General features: G+C 48.2%; 1 protein-coding gene across 1 annotated transcript in view; it reads left to right on the top strand.

The window, feature by feature from the left end:
- The first annotated feature begins 963 nt into the window (after nucleotides 1–963).
- The window catches only part of arhgap44a (Rho GTPase activating protein 44a), a 36,383-nt gene continuing 9,732 nt past the window's right edge, over nucleotides 964–27,614 (top strand). The window contains exons 1-17 of the mRNA XM_056575365.1: nucleotides 964–1,276; nucleotides 15,859–15,898; nucleotides 16,184–16,303; nucleotides 16,856–16,932; nucleotides 17,335–17,446; nucleotides 17,883–17,959; nucleotides 18,127–18,241; nucleotides 18,341–18,409; nucleotides 18,500–18,581; nucleotides 19,062–19,189; nucleotides 22,013–22,124; nucleotides 22,694–22,775; nucleotides 22,975–23,055; nucleotides 23,918–24,031; nucleotides 24,148–24,239; nucleotides 25,659–25,842; nucleotides 27,414–27,431. Of these exons, the coding sequence (XP_056431340.1) occupies nucleotides 1,224–1,276; nucleotides 15,859–15,898; nucleotides 16,184–16,303; nucleotides 16,856–16,932; nucleotides 17,335–17,446; nucleotides 17,883–17,959; nucleotides 18,127–18,241; nucleotides 18,341–18,409; nucleotides 18,500–18,581; nucleotides 19,062–19,189; nucleotides 22,013–22,124; nucleotides 22,694–22,775; nucleotides 22,975–23,055; nucleotides 23,918–24,031; nucleotides 24,148–24,239; nucleotides 25,659–25,842; nucleotides 27,414–27,431 (1,556 nt within the window). The 5' untranslated portion in view covers nucleotides 964–1,223. The remainder of the gene's footprint in view (nucleotides 1,277–15,858; nucleotides 15,899–16,183; nucleotides 16,304–16,855; nucleotides 16,933–17,334; nucleotides 17,447–17,882; nucleotides 17,960–18,126; nucleotides 18,242–18,340; nucleotides 18,410–18,499; nucleotides 18,582–19,061; nucleotides 19,190–22,012; nucleotides 22,125–22,693; nucleotides 22,776–22,974; nucleotides 23,056–23,917; nucleotides 24,032–24,147; nucleotides 24,240–25,658; nucleotides 25,843–27,413; nucleotides 27,432–27,614) is intronic.

Raw genomic sequence — 27,614 nt, 5'->3', positions numbered from 1 at the left:
TCTGAGCCTTCCACGTTTTGTGCAGTCACACTAGAATATTTAAATGTATATTGAAAGTTGGATGGGCTCCGACATCTCTTCATGTGTGATTTCTTGAATTACTAATTGAAACAGTGTAAAGATACTGACAATTTATGTAATTTAGTACATTTCACACCAGATGTGTCTCACGTTTTTTTTTATTACACCCTGGATCAAGTAGTAGTCTACTGTTTCGCCATGAGAGCTTATCTCGAGATAAATGTATGCTATGCTATGTTGATATTTTTATTAAAACTATTTTAACCTATCGGGTTTTATTTTAGGGGAAAGACAAACAAGTTAAAGATAATCGCACTGCACCTAACACCGAGGCTAGTTTAAGTTTAAGCAATGTTGCCCCCTTGTGGAGGAATACTCTAAAGGCAACGCAGATTTCATTTAAGAAACCGGGGACCATGATGTCCGTCTTTGTAAGCCCATATCATTTTTCAAGCTGTATAAAAATTAGGAACCTTAAAAGGCCTAGGCCTATTGTTTGAAATAAACGGTGGCTTTATTGATTTTTTTTAATAATACATCCACATAAAATGTATTTGTATTAAATTATCTTCTTTCATTTATTCTGTATTAGTCTCATGCTCTCATTTAGCGATGTTATGGTATTCTAAAATATACATGTGTTTACCCAACCTCACCACCCGGGGGCACTGTCGGAAAGAATGTATTTTTACGTCCTGAAGGCCTGACTCATAAATACATACAGTATATTCTAATGAGAATTAATCAAAGGTTTTCCTTCCATTAACACGTAGAAGGCTGTGCCCTCAGTTCGTATGTAGTACTGGAAAATGCCAAATAAAAACAACGCCTCTCATAGGCGTATAATAAATTGTCTCTAAACACTACATTCCCCACAATGCAATGCAACATAGCGGTTCCATGTCACACTAGGCTGTCACGCTCTGCCCAGGCAGCCCGTAGATGTGAACCGCTCCAGCATCCCTGCGTGCGGCTATGGTGCAAATGTATATCTAGAAAATCAATCAGAAAATATGTAAGAAAGAAAGGACAGGAAAACGATAGAAAAATGTACCTTTGCTCCGCGTTAGCATTTGCAATGAGAAGGGGACCGATATGACCGGGCGGACTGTCTGCGGTGGCTCTCTATGGAAAGGGGATGCTATTCTGAGGGAAATGCGGAATCTTTTTCTCTGTAGGTGTTAACGTTAGGAAATTACAAGATGAAGAAGCAATTTAATCGGATGCGACAGCTCGCCAACCAAACGGTGGGCAGGTAAGCGAACCCCTTTTACTGTCTTACCATCTCCCGGTTTATTAGCATCGCCTACTTGGGGGGGAAAAGGGAAACATCTGCTCACCGGTCCAGCTTCAAGTTCTCAATCAGAACCATGCGCACACTTACTGCGTCCTGCAAACATTGCATTTAACACACACACACACACACACACACACACACACACACACACACACACACACACACACACACACACACACACACACACACACACACACACACACACACACACACACACGCCGGCCTGCCCGCGCGCGTGCACACACACACACACACACACACACACACACACACACACACACACACACACACACACACACACACACACACACACACACACACACACACACACACGAAACGAGCTACTGGGATTCTCCTGTACTGTACACCCCCCCCCCCCCCCACACACACACACACACACACACACACACACACACGCACACACACGTTAAGATGTTTGCACGCGGACGCTGGAGTTATCCTGGGTGTCTCCCTGTATCTGTGTATTTAATAAACTAACACTAGACACAGGAGAATTCCAGTGTTCAACGTTAAGATGTGCATGCATAAAACAAAAGGATGAATGTGCGATAATGTGTTTCATTTGGACTGCGTAGCGTGATGGTGAATACCGCATAGGTAGCGTGTCGGCGCAGTCCTCCCGGTCCCCTGTAATACATCCCATACAGGCATTCTCAACAACACGCATCACGCCGAGGGGGGTAGCCTGCAACGTTAAAGGCAACGTTGAAATGAAATAATACAGCATATCCAGTGCAAAATGTACTTTGTCTGGAGCTGTGAAAGGTGGACATGATAAGGACAGATGCGGCGTTTTAAGATGCTGCGTGATTGAAAAGGTGCAATGTTTTCATACGCAGCTGTGAGAGGGAACCACCTATTTTAGCTCATACCATCTCCGCCCCTAAATGGCCCATGCTTGTGGAGTGATCTGCGTTTTCTTTGCTAAACGTCAAACTTCACATGGTGAAATATATGGCTCACTCAAAAAGTTGCTATCTATGTTTAGCTGGAAGCTTTTCATGTGGGAGTGTAAATTGCAGTGCAACGGTCGTGCTTTACTTTTTCTGAACATGGTGCTTTTAACAGGGTGTGTGTGTGTTCGGTCGGGGGGTGCGTGTGTGTGTGTGTGTGTGTGTGTGTGTGTGTGTGTGTGTGTGTGTGTGTGTGTGTGTGTGTGTGTGTGTGTGTGTGTGTGTGTGTGTGTGTGTGTGTGTGTGTGTGTGTGTGTGTGCGCGCATATATAGGTCTGTGTGGGTGTGTTCATGAGTGTTGTGTGGGCTGGTGTTTGCGTGCGTATCATCAGGCCAAAGGGTACGCACTTCACAGGATCTGCGCACCATGTCAATGTTCATTCATTCAGTTTCCCAAAGCTGCTTTCACGAGACTTGACGGTCCTTTAGACAACGTTAGCGTGTAAAATTTGAACACAGTTATTGTGGGCACATGTGTGGGAGGCGTGTGGGAGGTCCATGTGTGCAGGGAAATAGTGCTCGGTTCTGGCTGACTCTTGTTTGTGTTTGTATGAATGTGTGTTTGCGTGCATTGCATGTATTTGTATGTGCATATCTACAAATCACGATGCGTGATGATTGGGGGGCGAGTTTGAGTGAGAACATCCTTGTGTGTGTGTGTGTGTGTGTGTGTGTGTGTGTGTGTGTGTGTGTGTGTGTGTGTGTGTGTGTGTGTGTCTCTCTCTCTCTCTCTCTCTCTCTCTCTCTCTCTCTCTCTCTCTCTCTCTGCATATATTAGCCTATATGCATCCCACATGCTCCTGCCTACACCATCAAACACTGTGTTTAAAACGGTTTAAAATATTCCACGCCCTGGCTTGTTGTTTTCTAGGCTGTTATGTAAGTGCATCAAGGTGGTGTGGCTTGTTGCAGCACAACAGACCATATGGAGCAGACTACACCGAGACGTTGGCTGGAGTCTGAGTGCAGGGGCCTTGCTGGCCTTCCTGTAGCCAGGCCGCAGCAAGCCCCATAGACCTGGCCTACTTGGGCGTGTTCGAGAGAGAGAGAGAGAGAGAGAGAGAGAGAGAGAGAGAGAGAGAGAGAGAGAGAGAGAGAGAGAGAGAGAGAGAGAGAGAGAGAGAGAGAGAGAGAGAGAGAGAGAGAGAGAGAGAGAGAGAGAGAGGCTCGTTACATAAACACCCCTTTCTGCAGAAGCTCCCCATTGTGACTGAAGATAGGGGCTTCAAGCCGAGGTGAGGAAGTGACTGTATCCTCGTGACGTTCTGTGTTCTGGCCCAGTGGTGGTCATGACAACGGAGGCTGGGTGGGGGCATCTTGCTGGGATGGAGCAGTAGAGTTTTAAGGGGAGGGGGGACAAGGGGTCGATGTTATTGCACTGAAATGGCAGGTTATTCAGTCACTCCGTCCCTTTCTGTAGGGGTGAATGAGCCACATGTAATAGCATTCTGATTCACAAATCATGACAACTATCCACTTTTTTTATTCATCTTCTAATGTTTTCTTTAAGGCTAATATTGGTTCAACATGCCCTGGAAGGTCCTTGAACGACCCATAATATAAAGGTGTGTGCGGGGGTGTGTGGCAACGAAATCCCCCTCAACGCTCCTCCTGGCTCCTGGGGATGGTGGGGACCATGGGAGTTCCCCTGTTGCATTGTGGGTGATGGAGCGGTCTGTGTTGAAGGTGACCCGGAATGGATGTAGGTCTGTTGGAGGTGTGAGTGTGTGAGTTCTCTCTGTGACCCAACCAGTACCATACCCACCAGGGAGGCACTGTCAGCCCAGTCCTCGCTCTCTTGCTGGCGGATTCTGCTGGGGCTCGCCGATGGATGAATCATTCACCCCGATGATGAGAGAGAGAGAGAGAGAGAGAGAGAGAGAGAGAGAGAGAGAGAGAGAGAGAGAGAGAGAGAGAGAGAGAGAGAGAGAGAGAGAGGCAGAGAGAGGCTTATGCTCTATGGATTTGTACAGAGGAAACTGCATATTTTCTTGTTTCTGTCAATGACTTTGGAACGCAACGTGTGTGTGTGTGTGTTGTCGCCGCGGTTTGTTTGTGTGTGTGTGTGTGGGCCCCCCTAACCCTGTGTGTGTAGGTTGAAAGGGATTGGCCAAAGAGTGAAGGTCTTCCTTCATAGTAGTCTCCCGGTTGTGCTGTGTCAGCATCTCTCTCTGGCTCTCCCCCGGGCTGCAGATCGGCTGCCTGGGTGTGACACACGGTCATGTGACAGCAGCCTCTGGACCAATCAGCCTCGAGCCTCGAACACCCTGTGTTGTATAGCCTATGTATGTGTGGACAGAGAGAACCATTACTGATGAACTGTGTGGTTCGAGAACATTACTGAGGAACTGTGATCACAGAACCATCACTGAGGAACCATGAAGTCAGAGAACCATTACTGAGGAACTGTGTGGACAGAGAGAACCATTACTGAATAACTGTGTTCACAGAACCATTTCTGAGGAACTGTGTGGACAGAGAGAACCATTACTGAGGAACTTTGTTCATAGAACCATTACTAAGGAACACGAGGACAGACCAGAGGCGGTCACCGTTCAGTGAGCTGAAAAAGAAGAAAAACGTTGTAAAATAGGTTGATGTGACATTTTGTTGTGTCGGTTCCAACAAGACAGTTTATATGAAATTAAACTGGCCTCAGAGAATGAGACTGAAAGGAGAAACAACCTCTCCCTTTCAATAGTCGGTGGACTAGCCAATTTGGGGAATGCGTAGCATGTCTAGCCTGGAGCATCACTTTGTGGTTCCGATACTGTATCTCCCGACCTATTTCTCATTCTGCCCAGCGCTCAGCCTATCTGGGTCTAGGACAACTTGTTAAGAGGATTCAATTTATTCTAGGTCTTTGTTAAATACCTCATGCTTAATGGGATATACCACAATATCGTGTTGAAGGGAATGAAAATCTGTAACCCTGTCTGACCATTTTCTTGACTTATAAATCGTATCTGTCAAGTCGTCCATCTTGGATCTATTTTGATTGTGTCGGCTGGCATCTGTGCCCAACTACACAGCACCTTGCCTTTCATATTCGTCTGCAGCAGCCTGGGGTCAACTCAGAAATATTCCCTGCCTGGCCTAAGCTACGCACCTTCTTCAAATATAGTAGTAGTGACCAATCGCTGCCTCTTCTTCTTTCTCTCTGTCTGTCTCTGTCTCTGTCTCTCTCTGTCTCTCTCTGTCTCTCTCTCTCTCTCTCTCTCTCTCTCTCTCTCTCTCTCTCTCTCTCTCTCTCTCTCTGTCTCTCTGTTTCTCTGTCTCTGTCTCTGTCTCTGTCTCTCCATCACTCCCTCTCTCTCTTTCTCGTTTCTCGCTCCCTCTCCGTTACTCTCTCATTATCTTTTTGCTCTCTCTCTCTCTCTCTCTCTCTCTCTCTCTCTCTCTTAGCAACACATGGTGAAGGCATCACAAATAAACTGGCCTATACTGGCCAGTAACAACCAACTGGGATTATGACGGAAGAAAGAGGAGCCAAAAGACATTTGTTATATCATTATTGTTATGCTACCTAGTGTACTGTCCGTTGATTTTGCTTCATAAGGAATTAGTTTGAGGATGATTTGATGGAGGGTGAAAAAAGGGAAATGGGTTTGTGTGTGCATGCCATACATACATGTACACTGTGCATGAACAAGTGTTTAAGGTGTATAAAGACAATGTTGCATGTTCTATGTGGGCTGTGTGTTGAGTTGTTTGCGTAAGAGACCTCCCACACAGGCTGAGAGCAGAACACGACGCGCTGTTCTGGTGATGGGTGGCGGGGGTGGGGGTGCGGGTGGGGGGGGGGGGGACACGAACACAGCTGCTCTCTCTCTCCCATCTCTCACTCTCTCATCTCTCACTCTCTCCGTCTCTCTATCTCAATCTCTGTCTCCCTCTCCGAATCACTCACTCCATCATAGTCTCTGATAACTTAATTCTCAATATATGTCTCTCCCTCTTCCACTCTCACTCACTCACTCATTCAGTCACTTACTCACCCACTCACTCACTCACTCACTCACTCACTCACTCACTCACTCACTCACTCACTCACTCACTCACTCACTCACTCACTCACTCACTCACTCACTTACTCACTCACGCACACACACACTATTTCACTCACTCACTGACTCACCCACTCACTACTCACTCTCACTCACTCACTCACCCTCTCTCTCTCTCTCCCACTCTCCCTGAGTTGTGTATCTTCCATGCTGCGTTCCCAAATACCTTTACATATCTCTCAACACAATTAGCCCTTTAGGTCGCCCGTCTGCCTTGCCTACGTCTTCTGCCTAAAGCAGCACCACACTGTATCGGCCCGGCACATTATATTCTCCGACCTCGTCAGCCTGTGTTCATTTAAACAGGTAACGGCAGAAGTGTTTTGCCTCGTCGTGTCTTTATCTCTGTATCTTTCCATAATTACTCTCTCACTCGCTCACTAACTCACTCACTCACTCACTCACTCACTCACTCACTCGCTCGCTCGCTCACTCGCTCACTCGCTCGCTCACTCACTCACTCACTCACTCACTCACTCACTCACTCACTCACTCACTCAGCCACTCACACTCTCTCTGCCTCTCTATCTCTCACACACTTGCTCACTGTCTCTCCCTCTCTCTCCCTCCCTCTCACTCACTCACACACTGAGCTCACTCACTCGCTCACTCACTCACACTCTCGGTCTCTCTTTATCTCTCTCTCACACACTCACTCACACTCTCTCTCTCTCTCCATCCCACACTTAGTCTCTAGCTCTCTCTCTGGCTCCCTCTGTGTTTCTGCCAACCCACCTCTTTTTTTTCGTTTTGGCAAGAGCAGCACCATGCAGATTTCCGGAGATGGTGCCGCCGCCGCCTCTCAGAAACACAGATGATCTGATGAGCCCCTTTCATTTCACTGTAGCCCTGCCTACAACCCGTTTGTTTGCATTGTCGAGGAAATCTTGCGATTCCCTTTTGCGCTTTACGATTCATACGTCTACGACGCATTAACATTGTAAGCCTAGTATTTTTGTAGCAACAAATGCTTGATAATTCAGTCAAATGATTCACCGATAATTGAAACATTTGAAGGGTTGAATTATCGACAGATGGATTGATCGACTAGTCAATGATTGTATTCGCTTTCAAGACGTTTCCTGCTCCTTACTCTCTAGGACTTCAGTGAGTGCCCCATCTCCACACTCGGTATATTTTTAGTGCGTACACACACACTCTCTCTCGCCCCCAGGCCCTGTGACAACGCATGGCTTTCTGTTAGGGGAGGGGACTCATTGTACCGGAACAAGAAGAACTCATCATTTATTAAACCCGGAGTTACTAGGGCCTACACACATGCTTACTGCCTACTACCCACAATGCCCCTGGGCGGCTCTAAATGAACCAGGTCGCCTGCGTGCCCTACAGTTAGTGTCGACGAAAACTCATGAGCACCACGCCATGACCCCTCTCAGTGCTGCGCGAGAGTTATTTTTTGTTCTTCGATAAAGAGCCTTTGTCAACAAGTCATATCGGTCATCACAGAGGGATGATGTCAACGGGGAACAGAAGGGGCAGTCCGTCCGGTTCCACGTTCGGTGGTTCCTACGGCGGTGCGGTCCTCTTAAAGGGACCTCTCTCCCCTCTGCTTATCACCCCGATTATCACCTCCAGCCTTCCTCTCGCAGTCGACTAGAGCCCTGGGTACCGTGGTAACGGGAGACGGAGGGGTGATGATCTTTGGTCAGGAGGCTTCGCATTGTAAAGGATGGAGGGGGTCTCATCCATTGTTTTGTTTTGGTATCCGTCAGTCTTTTCGTTGGTCTCTGTGGTGAATGGTTGGGTTCTGTGTGTCTGTCCCAGTGGACTTTGCGCATACAGCGGTGGTCAGGCTGGGTTGAAGCGAGTCCATCACACACACACACACACACACACACACACACACACACATACACACACACACACACACACACACACACACACACACACACTAGTCACACGTACACACAGTCACACACACACACTAGTCACACGTACACACAGTCACACACACACACAAAGACACACACACACACACACACACACACACACACACACACACACACACACACACACACACACACACACACACACACACACACACACACACACACACACACACACACACACACAGAGACACACACACAGAGACACACAGAGACACACACACAGAGTCCCTGGCCACTTCAGGCCTGGCCCCTAGAGGCCTTGGAGGCCTCGCAGACCGCTGCTGCCCATGAGCTCACCTATAACAGGAAGTGACCTCAGCAGCTGACATAATGTAGATGCCGGTTGCAATTCCACACCAAGCCCATACTGGGAAAATGCGCTATGGATTGAGGGTGAGGACACCATAACACATGGAAGTTACCGTGACGACAGAAATAAATAGTTGTTCCATAGGGGATGATAATATGGTGCCTTTTCTTTTCTTCAGATGGTAGTGATTACATAAGCCATTACTGCACAGAGCTCTGGATTATGTCGATGAAGCTATAGTCAACTTTATGGAGATGTAAGGACATGCATGTCTGCGGTGAAGGTTCTTGGTAGAGATTCTGTAAATCTTATCCAGGAGATCACCCTTGGCATTTGTATTTCGCGTGCAAAATGTTTATTATTCATAATGTAATATTTTATTTAGTGACTGGGTCGCCCTGTTCCTCAGAGTGGGACTGCTCCAAGGCTGTGATACGAGCATATGTTCAATTGGTTGAATCCTCGTCGTGGATCTTTAGTTCTGCAGAGCCAGTGACCAGGGGCGACTCCCTCAATGTGCCCACTTCCTGCCGCGGACAAAGAGAGACCACGATCAAAACAGGAAGCATTGTTCTAAAAACTGTCCCGTGCTGTTCATTCTTCGTTTTGGGTTAAGCATTTTTTTGGTTTTATTTTTAGTTACAGGACAGGCTTGCTTATCTGGAACCTATATTTAAATGGACAAGGATCTACAGTATATTATTTGTGGTCATATCAGGAGGGAAAGGATGCTTGAAAGATCTACAGTGAACACACGTGTATGCATATATGTGGTTCATTGAGCCAAAGTATTTTAGGGCATTCTTTAATTATTATTATCATGGGAGTTGATATGAGCTCATTCATATATACAATTGGTTCAAGGTGAACAAAGATATCCCTTAAAGTTGGGTAAAGATAAAGAAATAAATCCTTGATGTGTTGTTCTCCGGAACGATTCTTAATGTAGTAGCCTAGAAAACATGTGCATGGATTCAATTTATACAGGCCTTTACAATTTTAAATGCGCTATTGATATTACGATTTTAATAACCCTAGCCCTATATAGAATAGAACAATTTAAAGTGAAAGCAGAAACTCTGAAAGAGATTGTTCATAAATGAGGTAATGAACAATAACACACTGCTGTCTCTCTCTATGTTGTTTTTTCGCTCTCTTTGGGTCTCTTTTTCTCTTACACTCTCTGTGTGTCTCATTGTATCTGAGACCTCTCTCTCACTCTCTCTCTCGCTCTCGCTCTCGCTCTCTCTCTCGCTCTTTCTCTCTCTCTCTCTCTCTCTCTCTCTCTCTCTCTCTCTCTCTCTCTCTCTCTCTCTCTCTCTCTCTCTCTCTCTCTCTCTCTTTTACACTCTCCTTTTCTCTTTCTCTCTCATTGTCTTCCTCTCTCTCTCTGGTGGGTTTGGGTGAAAGTGCCCGAGGGTGTCTGTGTACTTAAATGTGCACATCCTTTTACACGTGTGTGTGTGTATGTGTGTGTGTGTATGTGTGTGTGTGTGAGTGTGTGTGTGTGTGTGTGTGTGTGTGTGGGTGTGTGTGTGTATGTGTGTATGTGTGGCTGTTCTTGTATACGTGTTCGTCATTGTTTATAGGTGCTGGGTTTATTTGTTCTCGTATTTGACTTTTGTTTAAACACACAAAGAGTAGTGAGCACTGTCCGTCGTGGGTCTACTCCTCCTTGGTTATTCTTGCATACTTAACAAAGCGCTGACCTAGTTTACCGGACAACCACAGTAAGTAGGTTTCACTGTCGGAGCAGCCTCACGCCCTTGCAGTCGGTCGTCCCCTCAGCCCGGTCGTTTAGAAGGAGACCCATCCAGGTCCTCTCTGGTTCACCCTGCAAAGGTCTGGGGGGGAAATGTGCTGTTCGAGGCACTATGCACTGCTTCTCTAGTAGTGTGGCTGATTGTGTGTGGGTGTGTGTGAGTGTGTGTGGATGTGACTGTGTAATACTGTTAATGCACCATGGATGGGTTGTGTGTGTGCGCGCGGATGAGAGTGTACGTGCATGTGCTTGCGTGCGTGTGTGCATGCGAGCGTGCCATACTGTTAATGCACCACGGATGAGTTTTGTGTGTGTGAGTGTGGGCGCAGACACACACACACACACACACACACACACACACACACACACACACACACACACACACACACACACACACACACACACACACACACACACACACACACACAAAGGCTGGGGGCCTGGTGCCAGTGCAGGGAGCCCCCTCGGTGCCCTGTGGGGACCCTAGCCACCGTCCTGCCCCACTATCCCCAGGGCAGCGCCGCTGTCCCGGGCCCAGGCCAGGGCCTTCTGGTCACCAGGCCAGCGGGCTCAGGTAGAGGGAGCCTCAGAGAGGCCCTCATCCCGCCTGTGAGTCAGGTGACTCTGGAGATGCATGGAGGAGACCTGTAGGACGGGAGCCTCGGATCTGACAGTTGGCCGGGCCTGGGGCCAGCGTGGTGAAAAGAGGGGGATGCTGTTTTATTCACGTTTGATTATTTCCACATACATTATTCATGGTTTGGGAGAGCCAGCACTGAGCTGGAGGGCTAGGCAGCCGGCTGTCCAGCATTAGCATGGTGAAAGAGAAGACAAATATCTGTTGACGCACGTGTTTGTGTGTGTGTGTGTGTGTGTGTGTGTGTGTGTGTGTGTGTGTGTGTGTGTGTGTGTGTGTGTGTGTGTGTGTGTGTGTGTGTGTGTGTGTGTGTGTGTGTGTGTGTGTGGTTTATTATGTATAGGGATTTGTGTATTTGTGTATTTTTAGGTTTCTGTTTGTGTGTGTGTATGTATGTATGTCTGTATTTTTATTTGTGAGTGTGTGTGTGTATGTATATTTAAGTGTGTGTGTTTGTGTGATGGTCATATCCCCTGCAACTCTCAGCTGGTTACTAAGCAGCATGTTAAGGACATTAAGAGGGTGTTGTTGAAATTTGTCAGAGCAAATATTTCTGGGGCTGATTTATCTTCCTCCTGTGTCGGTTTGCATTGCACAGCTACGGGCCTGTCTGACCTCCCCAGGAATTACATAAATAAACCCTAATAACATTGCATTTATTCTGCAGTTATGTTCAATAAATCTGATGACTAATACGTTCTCTTCTTCAATAACATCATAGCCTTGATTATTGTGTGTGCGAGTGTGTGTGTAAGGCAGCTTGTCGAGCATTCCTGTGTGTTTGTGTTGACAAGTGACAGAGTGTGTGTGTGTGTTCACGTGTGTGTATATCTATGCTGGTGAGTATGCGTGTGTGTTCCTGTTAAAAAGGGACAGAGAGCATATTTGTGTCTGCCTGCGTGTGTATGTGTGTGTGTCGCATTTTGATCACGCAGGCAGCGTCAGCAGACCCCCCCCCCCCCCGCCCCCACCCCACTGTATTTTCCCTCAGGACTCATTGGGAGTCTCGTCACACGCGCTCACAGAACAACCACCAGTCACCTTCTCACCTCTGAGCGCCGGGCTTGCCTCACCTCGAGGTCCGACGGACCCCGTAGCAGTGGGAGCCGTTCTGCTCCGTGACGTCTCGCTCCAACATCTACATTATGAGTCGACGCACGCGTTGACGTGCAGATAAAGAGCTGGGCCGGTATCTCCGTGGAAGGAAATACCAGCGGCCGAACACAAACATAGCTCACGCAGAACGGAGGTCTGCCCGCCTTGATCCCATCTGTCAGCCTTCAGACCAACGTCGACTTCATTTGACCTCTGAAGCGTGCACCCAGATATGTTGTGCTGCTTCCTCTGGGAGATCTATTTGATGTGGGGGTACGTTCTTATAATGCAATGCTAGCCCGCTGTCTAACCCTAGCCCTAGTTTTTTAATGTTGTTGGACGGACTAGATTCTGGTCACAGGACAAACAGTCTAACAGTTTTAAGTAGCAGCCGCTTTTGTCGAAACTTTCGATAAAAGCGGTTGCTACATAAAGTGTTAGATACAAGTTACTAATCAGACGGTTGTGGTTTGGCTCCTTGCTCAAGGATGCCTATGGCTAGACTGCAGAGGGTGGGGTTGAAACTCACAACCTTTTGGCTGGGAAACAAACACTGCTCACAATCTAACAGCACACGACAACAAGCGATTCATCATCCATCCCAGAGGAATGTAACTGTCCTCCTCACTATGAAACCAACATACTCCCCCCCTCACATCTTAAGATCCTCCCTCAACCATTTCTCAGTCCCAGCTGTGCTTCTCAAGCCACACTGGGTGTGTGTGTGTGTGTGTGTCTGTGTGTGTGTGTGTGTGTGTGTGTGTGTGTGTGTGTGTGTGTGTGTGTGTGTGTGTGTGTGTGTGTGTGTGTGTGTGTGTGGGTGGGTGGGTGGGTGGGTGGGTGGGGGTGTGTGTGTGTGTGTGTGTGTGTGTGTGTGTGTGTGTGTGTGTGTGTGTGTGTGTGTGTGTGTGTGTGTGTGTGTGTGTGTGTGTGTGTGTGTGTGTGTGTGTGTGTGTGTGTGTGTGTGTGTGTGTGTGTGTGCGCGCGTGTGTGTGTGCGCGTGTCTGTTCGGTCTCTGTGTGTGTGTGTGTGTGTGTTTGTTTGTTCTGTGTGTGTGTATTTTCGTTCTGTGTGTTTGTGTGTTTGTTCTGTGTGGTCTGTGTGTGTGTGTGTGTTCGTTCTGCACGTGTGTGCTTGTGTGTGTGTGTGTGTGGGGTGCCAGAGGCTCCTAGGGGACATGTTCAGTGAGCCAACCGAAAGCCAGAGAGACTGTGACGAGCTCCCAGCTGCTCAGCGGGGCTCCGGGGCCCCTGGGTGGACCCGGAGTCACTCATGTGACCATCTGTCTCAAGGAGTCTCCACACAGAGCAGCAGCAGTTGTGGCTTCATGGCCTCCCGGGTTCTGAGTACAAGGAGGCGGCTGATTGGGCCGTAGCAGGGACGGGAACAAAGATGGGTGGTCTCCCTTCTGGCATGGGATTGGTCGGTCCACATTCCATTCATTCATCCCTCTAACTATTTTTAGTATGTAGTGTTAGCCGATTATTTGTATCCAAGGTGAAGGTTAATTGGCACAGGTCGTTAAGGAGCAGGTGGAGGTTAGGCGAATGAATCGCTGGAGGATCTACAGGTAAGTCTTCAGACCTTGGAGGCTGAACGCAGGACCACTCAGATGGGAATAGACCCGCCCTAGGCACTTCACTACACTACACTACACAGCATCCTCGCATACCATACCTTCCCTCGTAACGTTCCCTCTCGCTCTCATCCATTATTCCACATGCGTCTGAAGGCCGGCTCTGTTGTAACACACATGTTGACCCAGTTCCCAAGAGACTCCTCCCCTGCTCCAGCATGTCTCTCAGCTCCGTCTCTCGCTGGGTTGATGGCACGTCTCATTAGAGCTCCGTGCGTTCGTGGGCACAGTGCTGTATGTTTGCATTGTGGGGTTGCGTACACACACACAACACAGATGCAAGGCTGTCGACATCGTTCAAAGGAACAGTTTGAGTGGTTTGGTTCCCGTGAGGAAATTGCATGTTGTCCTTCTGCCGTCAACGTCAGGGTATTTCTGTTGAATCCCCAAACAATAAAGCCCGTTCTGCCGCTGCTATATTTAAACCACTTTCTCGGCGTGCAAGAAATACTTTTTTTCGGAATTGTATTTAGATAATTGATATACACAAAATGCTATTATGCTGATTGGCATAGGTCTTGTAGGGGGACAATCCCAGGAAGTGGCTGGGCAGACAGGCACGGGAAATGGGCGTGTGTGTGTGCGTGCGTGTGTGCCCGCTCGTGTGTGCGTGGATGCCTTCTTGAGTGTGTGTGTGTGTGTGTGTGTGTGTGTGTTTGTGTGTGTGTGTGTGTGGCTGATGGGCAATTTACTTGGAGGGGGGGGACGACAGATTGGAGCCATGTCACCAAGAGGTCAGTCTGCCTAGAGTCAGGCTCCCTTGGCTCCGAACCAGTCGCCTCATTCAGGGCAGGAAGTACCTGATGCTACCCCCCCCCCCCCCGGATCTGATTAACCCACGCTGGATTATGGACCTGGGAGGGCGCTTGGCACAGATGAGCCGTGGGTGTCTTTAAGGCTTAAGGCTCATTACCACCCTAGTAAAAGGCTGTTGGACTGTGCTCACAAGACCCAACTCAAACCACCATTACCACACGAGACATCGAGAACCTTTGGATTTGCAGATTCGGCTTAAAGCTAATTGGAAATAAAATGCGTGGATGTAAATGAGGAACTGATTTTGGGATCCTGAATTTCAAACAGGAACAGTGATGTTTGAATGTTCGTTCCGCACACCAACACATGTTCCCGTTCAGAATGTTTTGAATGGGAGCTGTAGTCTAACAAAGACCAGTTGTGTTGACCTCAGAGAAACGCAACATTTTCACCTCATCCTATGTCACTCCTAACACACTACATCTGGCTCAGATTCCTTCTTCGTGGGAGTCAGCTGTTGTGGATGTTGTGCAACCATCGTGGGTCTCCTCAGACGGACACACCACGGCGAATCGCTCAAAGGTCCCGCGGGTTTAGCAGAATGTGCCTCAGTGTCCCAGGGAGAGGATGATGATACACTAACACCACCAAGCCAGCCGGTGCACGCACACACACATCCTCGTTTGTAGTGGGACACCCCAGCCCTCCAGATGTGTTTTAACATTCGGCTTGTTTCATTCAATCACCCCCCGGCCACCCTACCCCAGGGCCCTTGTCACCACGCCGACCGCATCAACAGAACATCCGGCTCCACTCTGAGATCTCTGGGGACACAGAACAAGAGAGGGGAACCCCCCCCCCCCCCCTCATGGAGATAATACTGGTCACCGAGGCGAGGAACATGAGGTTTATGATGCTCAGCGTCAGTAGTGGGGGGGAGGGGAGAGAGAGTGCATTGCCCAACAGTTATTGCTGTGATCCGGAGCAATGGAAGCCAGGCGACGAGTGACATGGCACAACATGGGACTCATTATCGAGTTAGATGCGAGTTGAATTCCTACCTCATGTTGAATGCAAGGACCACCACTGTCGATGAGGTCATTGTGAGGGATGGGATGAAATCATGATGGGCAAAATAATCCATATCGCTATCGGCCAATTAACGTGATACCGATGCATCTTTAGTAAAAGCTTTTTGGTTTCCCTGGGTTTGCCGTCTCAGAACAGCACACGAGGCAGTCCAGTACTGTTGCTTGTTTCATTCAATCCCCCCCCGGTTTCATTCAATCCCCCCCCAGTACTGTTGCATTGTCATGCTTTAGTTTGCAGGTTCACATGTTGACTGACCTCCTTAACTCCTAGTTTGTTTGTTTGTCTTGTTTTGTCTCAACAGGGCAGAGAAAACAGAGCCGTTGAGCGATGACCTGTTACAGGTGAGGTGTTGTGTGTGTGTGTGTATGCGTGTGTTTGTCTTTCTGTGTGTGTATGCACATAAAAAACACACCAAAAAAAACAAGGACTTAATAGTGATGCCATTAAAGATGTAACCGGGTAGCTTTATATCTTGCTACTCATTAAATTAAAACAACAAGTGTTTAGCCTTAATAGTTCATCTGTTATCAGTGTCATACAGGGTTAGGGTTAGGGTTAGTTGTTTCATTGGTTGCAGGTTTGCTGATGTGTATGTGTCTGCCCACGCTGGTCCTTCCTGACCGCAGGTGGAGAAGCGTCTGGACCTCGTCAAGCAGGTGACCCACAGCACTCACAAGAAGCTGACGGCCTGTCTCCAAGGGCAACAAGGGGCCGAGGGGGAGAAGAGATCCGTCAAGTCCCCGTCGGTGAGTGGGCGCGCCGTAACACACACACCGCTGTAGGCAGTGACAGACACCGAGACCCCCGGCAGAGCTGTGATGGAAACTGAACCGTGCCGTGGTCCCCGTGTAAGGGAAATGAGAAAGAGAGAGGAGACGGATGCACAAGGAACTAACAACAGGACACCCACAACATACACACAACATCCAAACATGTACAGTGTACACATGCTTACACACAGCGGCACATCTGCACACACAAACACACACACACACATATCACACAGCCACACACACACACACACACACACACACACACACACACACACACACACACACACACACACACACACACACACACACGTACACACACACACACACACACACAGACACAGAGTCAGACAGCCACACACACATACACACACACACACACACACTACACACAGCCACACACGCAAACACACAAACACACATGCAACACACACATACAACACACCAACACACACACACACACACACACACACACGCACACACACACAATAATAGGGTAACGTAATAGGGTGTGTTTTGTGTGTTTAGAAGAAGCTGCCCCTCACCATGCTGGCCCAGTGTCTGGTGGAAGGAGCCGCCGTACTGGGGGACGACTCCCTCCTGGGGTAAGTGGGAGGCTATCTCTCTCGTCCTCTCTCTCTCTCTCTCTCTCTCTCTCTCTCTCTCTCTCTCTCGGTCTCTCTGTGTCTCTCTGTCTCTCTGTCTCTCGGTCTCTCGGTCTCTCGGTCTCTCGGTCTCTCTCTCTCTCTCTCTCTCTCTCTCTCTCTCTCTCTCTCTCTCTCTCTTTCCCTCTCTTACTTTCCCTCTCTCACACACACACACACACTCGTCCCCTCTATCTCTTATTGACTCTCTGTTACACACAAGCAATTGACACAAACTCTCACACTCTCACACACACACACACACACCCCCACACACACAGGCCACCTTTCCTTATTGATTGCCTCATCGACGCGTGCGGTTCCATGGAGCGTGACGCCCTGTGACTTTGTGGTGACGGACAGGAAGATGCTGACGCTGTGCGGGGAGACGGAGGAGAGTCTGGCCCAGGAGCTGCTCCAGTTTGAGGTCCAGATAGAGAGGGACGTGGTGGAGCCCCTCTTCGTGCTGGCCGAGGTGAGGCCGAGACGAACCGAGCTGCTGCCGTGAGCTTGACTCTGTGTTGGCAAATACACCGATTCTGTAATGCTTCCGACATTAGTCCATGTTATTAATGCACCGCTGTCTGGGAGGTTAAACCATTGTCGCTCCTGGCTTCAATGAAACTCTTTTACTGGTCATTTTAATCTTTGTTGTGGTTCACATCCGAGGCAAGGAGGTGCTCAGGATTCTTTGGCGGAATCTGTGTTTAATTGGTCGATAATTTAGGTCAATTACAGTATATTGGTTACAGAGATCTTAGTGAAGCGAGAAGAGACTGTTACGATGTTTTAATCACCCAGGCCGGTATTGTGCTCTAAGTGTTCAAAAATAACCAACCACCCTGATATTTTCCACACAAAAAAAACGGGTTTGCGTTATTCCACAATCCAGTGTGTCTTCCATCATGCAGGTGGACATCCCCAACATCCAGAAACAGAGGAAGCACTTAGCGAAGCTGGTCCTGGACATGGACTCCTCCCGGACAAGGTGAAGGGAGGTGACACCTCGGGCCTTCTCCTAGGTCCTTCCCGCAGGAGGTCACATGTCACTTCGGGGCCGTTCGAGACGTATTGGGGGTTGATGATATCAGGGTGGGTGGTGGTGAACTACATGTCGTGTGAGCTGTTGGTTCTGAATACCCCCCGTGTCCGTAGGTTCCACCAGTCGTCCAAGTCCTCCAGCCACCCCAGCACTCTGCAGCCCGGCGCCAAGGCCGAGTCCCTCCGGGAGGAGATGGAGGAGGCGGCCAACCGGATGGAGATCTGCAGGGTGGGTGACCCGTCGGAGCCCCCCCAGCCGCGTCTGATCGTCGCCTCGTCCCGTACGCCCCGGCTGAATCTGTTCTTGTCTTTTACTTCCCTCTCTCAGGATCAGTTGTCAGCAGACATGTTCAGTTTTGTGGCCAAAGAAATGGACTATTCAAATTACTTTCAGACGGTGAGCCTTGACCTTCGAATCACCTCCAGAGTGAGTTCTGAATGATGCTACAAATATGGTCACATGTATATTTCTCCTTTCTGCTTCCAGTTGATAGAAATCCAGGCCGAGTACCACAGGAAGTCGTTAGAGATCCTCAACAGTGTTCTGCCCCAGATTAAAGCACAGCAAGGTGACTCATACACACTGTTGGCCCAAAGCCTACAGTGTTTCTAGTGTTCGTCTCTGTGAGTGTATGCTTTCCATTCGTCATGCATGGTGATTCGGATATTCATCACGTTTGTGAGTGTGGGGGCACACCCCATGGTGTGCTGCACAGTGTGATGCTAGCATCCCCTGTGTTGTGGCGCAGAGTGTGATGCTAGCACTGCAGCCCCTGTGTTGTGGTGCAGTGTGATGCTAGCAGCCTCTGTGTACTGGTGCAGTGTGATGTTAGCAGCCCCTGTGGTGTGGTGCAGTGTGATGCTAGCTGCCCCTGTGCTGCAGAGTGTGATGCTAGCTGCCCCTGTGGTGTGGTGCAGTGTGATGCTAGCAGCCCCTGTGCTGCAGAGTGTGATGCTAGCAGCCCCTGTGCGTGGAGCAGAGTGTGATGCTAACAGCCCCTGTGCGTGGAGCAGAGTGTGATGCTAGCACCCCCTTTGTTGTGGTGCAGAGGCGTGGGTGGAGAAGCCGTCCTTCGGGAAGTCCCTGGAGGACCATCTGAACATCAGCGGCAGGGAGATCGCGTTCCCCATCGAGGCCTGCGTCACCATGCTGCTGGAGTGTGGCATGCAGGAGGAGGTGTGAGCCCCCATATGTTTAATATGTATACATAACCTACGTATAGCACACACAACGTACATGTAACATCAGTAGCGTACCGTAGGGTTTAAGTCAGGGCCTTCAGTAACGAACTCCACCAACGGCCAACCCCCAAACACTTTGACATGCACACAAAATGAGGTGCCGATACAGCCAACACAGCCGCAATATGCGCTACTGCATAACATCCACAACAAGAAAGTTGATCTTCAGCAACAACAACAGCGCACACACGCACACCACTTTGCATTACCGCAGATATGGAGTAATGCAGCATCACCATCAGGGGCCGTATTCACAAAGGATTTTAGGGCTAAAAGTAGATCCTAACTGGCGAATTTAGGAGTAACTCCTAAAAATAATGGGCGTGTCACTCTTAAATTTAGGACTCCTAACTTTTTTCACTAAGAGCAATTCACAAAGTATTTTAGGCCTAAAAGTAGCACCTAAGTCTGGGAGAGCCTCAAGAGGACTCCTAACTCAGTAAGACCTATTCACAAAGAATCGTAAATGCCTGCGAGACGAAATGTTAGGCCGGGTATTAAACTTGTTGTGGAGTTAATCGCGATGCAATAACATCCCCAACTAACAGGAATAATCCGATTAGTCCCGAAATAAAATGTTTGGCCACACTACGTTATTTAGCAACAGGGGAAATGCAACCTTGCAATGCCGACGATTTAAAAATATCGCAACCATCAGTCAGCCGTGCCATAAACTTTCCTTTGGACATTCAACAATTACAGAGGATCAAAGTCAACTTCATGGCAATTGCAGGTATGCCCGGTGTGGTCGGTGCTATTGACGGGACGCACATAAAAATAATTGCGCCATCAAAAGACGAGGACGTGTTCGTCAATAGGAAGAAAGTGCATTCCATCAACACGCAGGTTGTTAGCCTACTGTATGTTGTTGCAAAGTGGCCTGGATCTTCAGCTACCCATGATTCGCGCATTTTAATGGGGAGCGGTCTGAGGCAGCTTTTTGAGATGTACCAGTTGGGTGTCACTTGCTGGGAGACAGTGACTATCCATGCAAGACGTGGCTCTAGACACCCTACCTCTTTGACGCCTTTTATTTGTTGAATCCATATTATTGTTTACTGATTTCTTCCATATATGGTAGAGCACACAAACATACACGAAATGTTGTGGAGAGAGGAATTGGGCAGATGAAACGTCGGTTCATGTCCTCCACGGCGAAATACGCCTCACCCCAGAGAGGGCAAGCACAGTAATCACTGTATGTGCCATTCTACACAACCTCTGCAAGCGGAGGAACATTCCACAGCCAGACGATGACGATGACGATGATGATGATGATGATGATGATGATGATGATGATGATGATGATGATGATGATGATGGCGATCAACATGACAATGAATTTGGCCGTGTGGAACCGAGTGGACTGGCATTTAGGGATCACTTTGAAAACACATTTAGGTTAACACCTTGGCACAAATCAGTCAACACGTGTGTAGTTCATAACATTTATTTTCTTTTAAATTTTACGTATTTTTATTGTTTGCTTTCTCTCTCTCTTGAACGTGCAGGCCACAACGTCATTATCGTGGTCTGCACAAAATTGTCATTATGCGTGTATCCGCTAACTGCACTACAACTACTTAATAGGAATTAATTTCTAGCCTAGGCTATTTCCTTGTTTTTCGGTGATTCAGTGGGCTCGTCTGAACAACCAAACACCGAACTGAACGCTTCTAAACTCGTGCACGAGAATTGACGTAATCCATAGCAACGGCGCGTCACTCTTAGTTCACTCTTTGTGATTTATCCTTAGTAAGAGTAGGTCTCAGCGGCTTTGTGAATAACTTTTAAGAAAAAACTCCTACGTAAAATGTTTTAGCGCGAGTTAGGAGCACTCCTAGCGGTAAGATAAAATGCTTTGTGAATACGGCCCCTGATCTTTTCTTATGTCACTCTGCAACCAGATTGCACGTCACACACATGACACAAAAGTGTTCACAGTTATTGTTATTTTCACCGGATGATTTCGTAACTTCAACGGATTCAATAAAGTAGCCTATAGTGACAATATTACAAGTGCAACGCCAGTTCAATAACAAAAATGAAACATACAAGCAGGCCTTTATGGCACATATTTTACAACAGCTATTCCAGCCAGAATATTAAGCCCACAGGAGTAGTAGTGAACGGGTTCATTTAATATGCTTATTTCATATATTATGGCGCTGGCCATAGTAGGTCACTATCAACTCTGTCACTACCGCCAACGATTCAAAATTCGCTGATGACATCACCGGGCGCCAGCGCCGAATATTGCTGGGCCCTGGGGGCGTACTATTACTACACATCAACATTTGTTTGGCTGATTACACACGTCAGTCAAATTTATTATCCAATGGGAGGTGGCAGCTTCAGCGAAAGGCTAGCAATACTTTTAGTGCTGGCCCCGCTGGTCCATGTTACCTAGCTTTGATGCGTTATTCAGCTGAGCTCAGTCTTACAAAAAAAAAAACGGTTTTCCTTCTGGAATTATGGAATTAAGATGCGTTCAGACACAAATTAATGTATTTTTGAAAATAATAATATCTATATATTATTTAAATGTTGACATGGCCAGCAGAGAAGGCCCTGCTGGCCCTGACGGCCCACCACTGTGGAACATACACGTCTCGTAACGCAACATACGCATAGCATACCGGGGCATACACGTAACAAGCAGGACACATCTGCGCAATATACACGTGTGTGTGTGTGTGTGTGTGCGTGTGTGTGTGCGTGTGTGTGTGCGTGTGCTTGTGTATGTACGTATGTGTAGGGCTTGTTCAGGGTGGCGCCGTCGAACTCGAAGCTAAAGAAGCTGAAGGCGTCGCTGGACTGTGGGGTTCTGGATGTGCTGGAATACTCTGCTGACCCCCACGCCATCGCAGGTGACTGGCACCCACACACACACACAAACACACACACACACACACACACACACACACACACACACACACATACACATACACATACACATACACACACACACACACACAACCACACTCTCATAATGACTTGTTCAAAGCATCGCCATGACAACATCGCCTCTGCTCATCTTCCGGCTGCTTCTATACCGCTCCGTGGTCGAGCCATGCTTAAAACAAGCCAGCGGGTGTTTCCCCCCTCTGCTCCCAGTTCTGAATGAAGAGGGAAAAGGATTAAAACAAAGATTTAATTTAGATATCCCGATGTTTGTGTCTCGGTTTTTTGGACCTAACGATGTTATCAGGGCTATTATTTCCCCAGACTGCTAAGCATAACATCGACGGAGCAGCTCTCCTCTACGTGTTGTCTTGCGGGCGAGTCCCTCTGCTATCGATGTCGCTGTGCAGCTCTCAAGTGCGACTCTGAGTAGAACAGAGCAGAGCCACGGGGACACAGCACTCAGTCCCTCCAGGGCGCCGCCTGAGGTTTGCCCTCGTGTCTAAAGACTTGTTCTGCTGTCGCTCCCCTTCAGGGGCTTTGAAGTCATACCTCCGTGAGCTCCCCGAGCCGCTGATGACCACCGAGCTCTATGATGAATGGATCCAGGCTTCAAAGTAAGTGCGCGCCGGGGGGGGCTATGACTCAATGTCAGAAACGCTCTTGTGATGATGTGCAGCGTTGGTCGAAAGAAAGTAGACCTTCACGTTGGATTATTGTATTATTATTTCCAAGAGAATGTTTTTACGTAGAATATTATGGATTGGATTAGTGTTAAAGATGTTAAAGATGTCTGGCTCTGTGTTTCCCTCTCAGTCTTCAGGATTTGGAGAAGAGGCTACAGGGTTTACTGTGCGCCTGTGAGAAGCTCCCCACAGACAACTTGAACAACTTCCGGTCAGTGAGACTCTCTCTCTCTCTGCTTGCTGGCTGCTGAGCCCGACACTGCTCACAGACACGTAGTTATAATAACTACTAGATACAGAGCCGTAGCTGTGGATGAATATCACCAGCGGGCTTGATCCGGCTGACGGATCGAGGTGTTGAGCCTAACGTGAGACGTGGTGTTCTTAGATTGATGGAGCTGAGATTCAGGTCCTTGAGCCAGGATGTACAGACCGTCCTACGCACACCTCAGGGCCTTCAGCATAGCGTCTGGACGGATTGTCTCGTCGCATCTTTGTCAACATCGAAGAGAGCTCTACTATCTGAAGTCAGAATTAGACATGGCTGACTGCACATGCTGCAGGTGGAGGGGCAGATGGAGGTTTTGCTCTGTGTCTTTGTGTGTGTGTGTGTGTGTGTGTGTGTGTGTGTGTGTGTGTGTGTGTGTGTGTGTGTGTGTGTGTGTGTGTGTGTGTGTGTGTGTGTGTGTGTGTGTGTGTGTGTGTGTGTCTTTGTGTATCTGCGTGATTGTGTCTGTGTTTGTCTGTGTTATCTCGTCTACTTGTATGTGTTTGTGTGTGGGTGTGTGCGTGTGGGTGGGTGTGTGCGTGTGGGTGTGTTATCTTTGTTGGCTGGGTATCAATGCAATCTGGATTAACCATGCTTTGGAATTTAATTGGCAAAGACAAAATACATTGTTTTTCTGTATTATTGCAATATTTCAAAGATGTAATGAGGCATTCATCCGACATAATGACTATGATATACTGGTATAACAAATGAACATCTGGTAATGAAACACTTTTGACTTTGACGTTTGACTGTCAAATAATATATGAAACATAAGCTCAAATCCCTTTCTTGTCACTTTTAGATACCTGATCAAATTCTTATCCAAGCTGACCGAGTACCAAGACGCCAACAAGATGACCCCGGGCAACATGGCCATCGTACTGGGGCCCAACCTGCTGTGGACGCACACCGACGCGTACGTGCCGCTGCTCGCTGACACAACTACGTCCGCAAGGACGTTGTCTACCCACATACATGGGTGCCAAATGGGTTTGGTTTGTAGTTTCAAGTGATGGTTCCCTCTCTCGGTAGAAACATAACGGAGATGATGACCACGGTGTCGCTGCAGATCGTGGGCATCATCGAGCCGATCATCCAACACGCCGACTGGTTTTTCCCTGGAGGTAAGGCTGGGCCTGGATAAATGCTCTTGAAATGGGGTTCAATGACTATGCCGCAATGTTTTGTTTCAGAGATGTAAGACTTTTGTTGTCCTTTGAGGCATGAGTGAAACTAATGATGATGTTATTCTCTATGAATCAAGTCAAGTCCATTGTATTGGTGTAGCCCTTAAACACAGCCACAGTCTCAAAGGGCTTCACACGCACATTTTATGACTCAGATCTCGAAAGGGCAAGGGAACACTCCCATTCAGAGATGGAAACCGTGGGCAGGGACACAGAAAAGGGATCCCTTCTTCCAGGGATGGGAAGGAGTAAAACAAGTGCCGATCACAGGTCACCGTATTTATTGTGTTTAAAAAGATTGGTTTTATAATGTGGTAGTTAGAGGGTTGGGTTCCAATCCTAAAGTTTCTAGGTTTCTCCCTAAAGTTCACAGCCTGCCTGTAATCCTTTGGCTCGTTCCCATCGTTTCCATCGGTTCGGCCGAATCACAACTCGGTGCGTTGATTTGCATTACCATTGACAGTATAAATGCGCCGACTGTTGCCCGAGTCGCGCCCGAGGTGGACCACCTCTGAGGACGGCCACAGCGCCACAGACCAGCCTCCAAGCAGGCTGCGTTGACGTCAGCCCTGGTTGCTGTTTGGAGCGGGAAGGTGTCTGTCAAATTGTGAATAGCCATACAGAGTATGACTAGACTTCTCTGCTCCTTGACTCGTTATTATCTTTCAATTGCTATAACTATAAAAGACAAAAGGGTAATGAAGTGTAAGTGCACAGCATCGATTTCAGTTTGGTGATACTCACTTGTAAAACAAAATAGCTTGCTGAAAAGGCCGGCAATCTTTCTGATTAGTAATTGTTTTCCTAATGTCAAGGACATTGTGTGAAACTCTGTGTACTCAAGACTTATCTGAAATGAATCGTCTCTCACTGAGATATTGAGACAAAATCGAAATGTCAAACTGAATTCACCATCGCAGATATCATTGTGTCTGTTTTGTCTCCATGCAACAACCCACTTGTATTTCAAGTCTCTTAAACAACTCAATCCAATTGAAGGAAGGGCTATAATATAAAACTAAAATACCATGGGCGTGATGATGTTTCATGGACACGTCATTAGTGACGGACACACCCACAAGCGCGTAGACCTGTCCTCATGGAGACGCCAGGCTGACAAGTCAAACCGGGTAAAGCCAGGCCAGCCCATGCTTATGGACCACATGAGTGGAATACCTTACCCCTCCCTGCTCAACAACAACAACACCGAACATGTCCCCTCAATGACTCCTAGTATACGATCAATAGTGAAACTACGTACGGAATCCAAACACATTCCTGTGTGCTTCGGTGTGTGACCAGCCGTGGGTGATGACTTGTATGGTAAACGTTTCCATGGTGTTTGTCTCCCCGCAGACATTGAGTTCAACCTGACGGGGTGCTACGGGAGCCCCATCCACAACAACCACAACTCCAACTTCAGCTCCATGCCCTCGCCAGACATGGACCACACGGAGCGCAGGCAGCAGCACGACCTGGGCCGAAGGCCTCTCAGCGTCGCCACGGACAACATGATGCTGGAGTTCTACAAGAAGGATGGGTAGGCTGTTTGGGAAACACTGAGGACCTTCTGTCTTTCTCCTCGGAGCCGTCTTTCCACCGATCCCTTTCTAGTCCTCTCTCTGTCCCGTCTCTGTCTTTCTCTCTTTCAAATTCTCTCTCCCTCTCTCTGTCTCTATCTCTCACTCTCTCCGTCTCTGTCGCTCTGTATCTCTCTCACATTCTCTCACTCTGTCTCTGGTTGTCTCTGTCTCTCTCTCTCTCTTTCGCATTCTCTCGCTCTGTCTCCGTCAAACCGCAGGCAGCTCAACTCGATCGCAACGCATCAGACCTATTTGAGATCCACTCTGCATCTTCCTAACACTCGTTCAACAAAAACGATATCTTCACGAGAGACTAATTACATGTCCTCTTAATTCAACTGAATTCGCCCATCGACAGACGGTTTCAACATGGGGGGGGGGGGGGGGTCGCAGTGTAATTATGCATCAAACGTCATTCTACCGTCCAATTAAATCCTCCCCTCCTCCTGCTATCGGGCTACCTCCCCCATCGACAGACAACGGGGTGCCAGACGGCGCAGACTCAAGTTGCATTGTTTCCATGGCAACCGAGGCGCCGTTTGTCCTGTCAGCTTGTGCGCTCGCAGGTCCTCGCCTTTTCTCGTTTGTTGTGCGTCTCCCGTTCGTCATCCTCTCTGCCTCGCCTCCAGACTGGGGGCTGGCACGTCACCTGGACTGACTCACTCTGCAGGTGGAAAATCACCGGCTCCGGAAATCTGAGAAGAGGGAGGGAGAGAGAAGGAGAGAGCTCAGTGTGCCCTCAGTGTAGCACACAAACACATTCAAGAATCAACGGTTAGGAACCGGAATCTCATTCACATGGAAGTCTACAGCTGTGTATATGGTTAGACGAGCCGTGTCGACCATTTAGTCAGGATTGCTGTTGTAGCTGTCATCTATCTGTTTTTTATGTATGTATGCATGTGCGTGTGTGTGTGACCAGTCTATGGTTGTTGAGAAAGTGGCTATCTTTCTCTCTGTTTTCCCCTTTTTTTTGTCCTCCTCTCTGTTTTCTGTGTGCACTTCTTCATAAGACAAACATGGCTGCAATTGGCTCATATTAGAGGAGGCTCATTTGGTCTGACATGTTTCTCACCTCGGAATCGCCCCCCCTTTTCTCCTTGTCGCCTCGAATCTCATTCAGACACACACACTCTCACACACACACACACACACACTAACACAGACACAGACACATGGACACACACACACACACACACACGCGTAAACACATACATACACACATACACGCACACAAACACACACACACACACACCCGCACATCCAAACAGACGGGCACACATACCCACACTTACAAACAGACACACATATGCACACACTCACACATGCGTACAAACAGATACACTCACACATACGCACACGCAAACACAATCACACGCTCACGCTCGCAATCACAAAAATAGAGAAAGTTGCACTCTTTTTATTATTTCCGGGGTTTTCAGTTGTCATGTGATGGTGTTTTGTTTGTGTATGATTTCCTCCTGACCCTCTTCCTGTGTGCCTCTTGCCCCTCTTCCTAACGACGCAGCATTAGGAAGATACAAAGGTACCGTACCCCAGTGTATATCCTCTCCCTGTTGTCTCCTCTCTATCCTTTTGGTCATGTTAGGTCATGTTGCCTGAGACGCCTAATGCCTCTCTATTCGAAGTGTCACTCAGCCAAGTGTGTGTGTGTGTGTGTGTGTGTGTGTGTGTGTGTGTGTGTGCGCGCCTGTGTGTGTGTATGCAC

Source organism: Gadus chalcogrammus, chromosome 2 (genome assembly GCF_026213295.1).
Source record: "Gadus chalcogrammus isolate NIFS_2021 chromosome 2, NIFS_Gcha_1.0, whole genome shotgun sequence".
In the NCBI taxonomy this organism is placed as follows: Eukaryota; Metazoa; Chordata; class Actinopteri; order Gadiformes; family Gadidae; genus Gadus; species Gadus chalcogrammus.
This window is presented reverse-complemented; position numbering and strand designations above follow the sequence as displayed.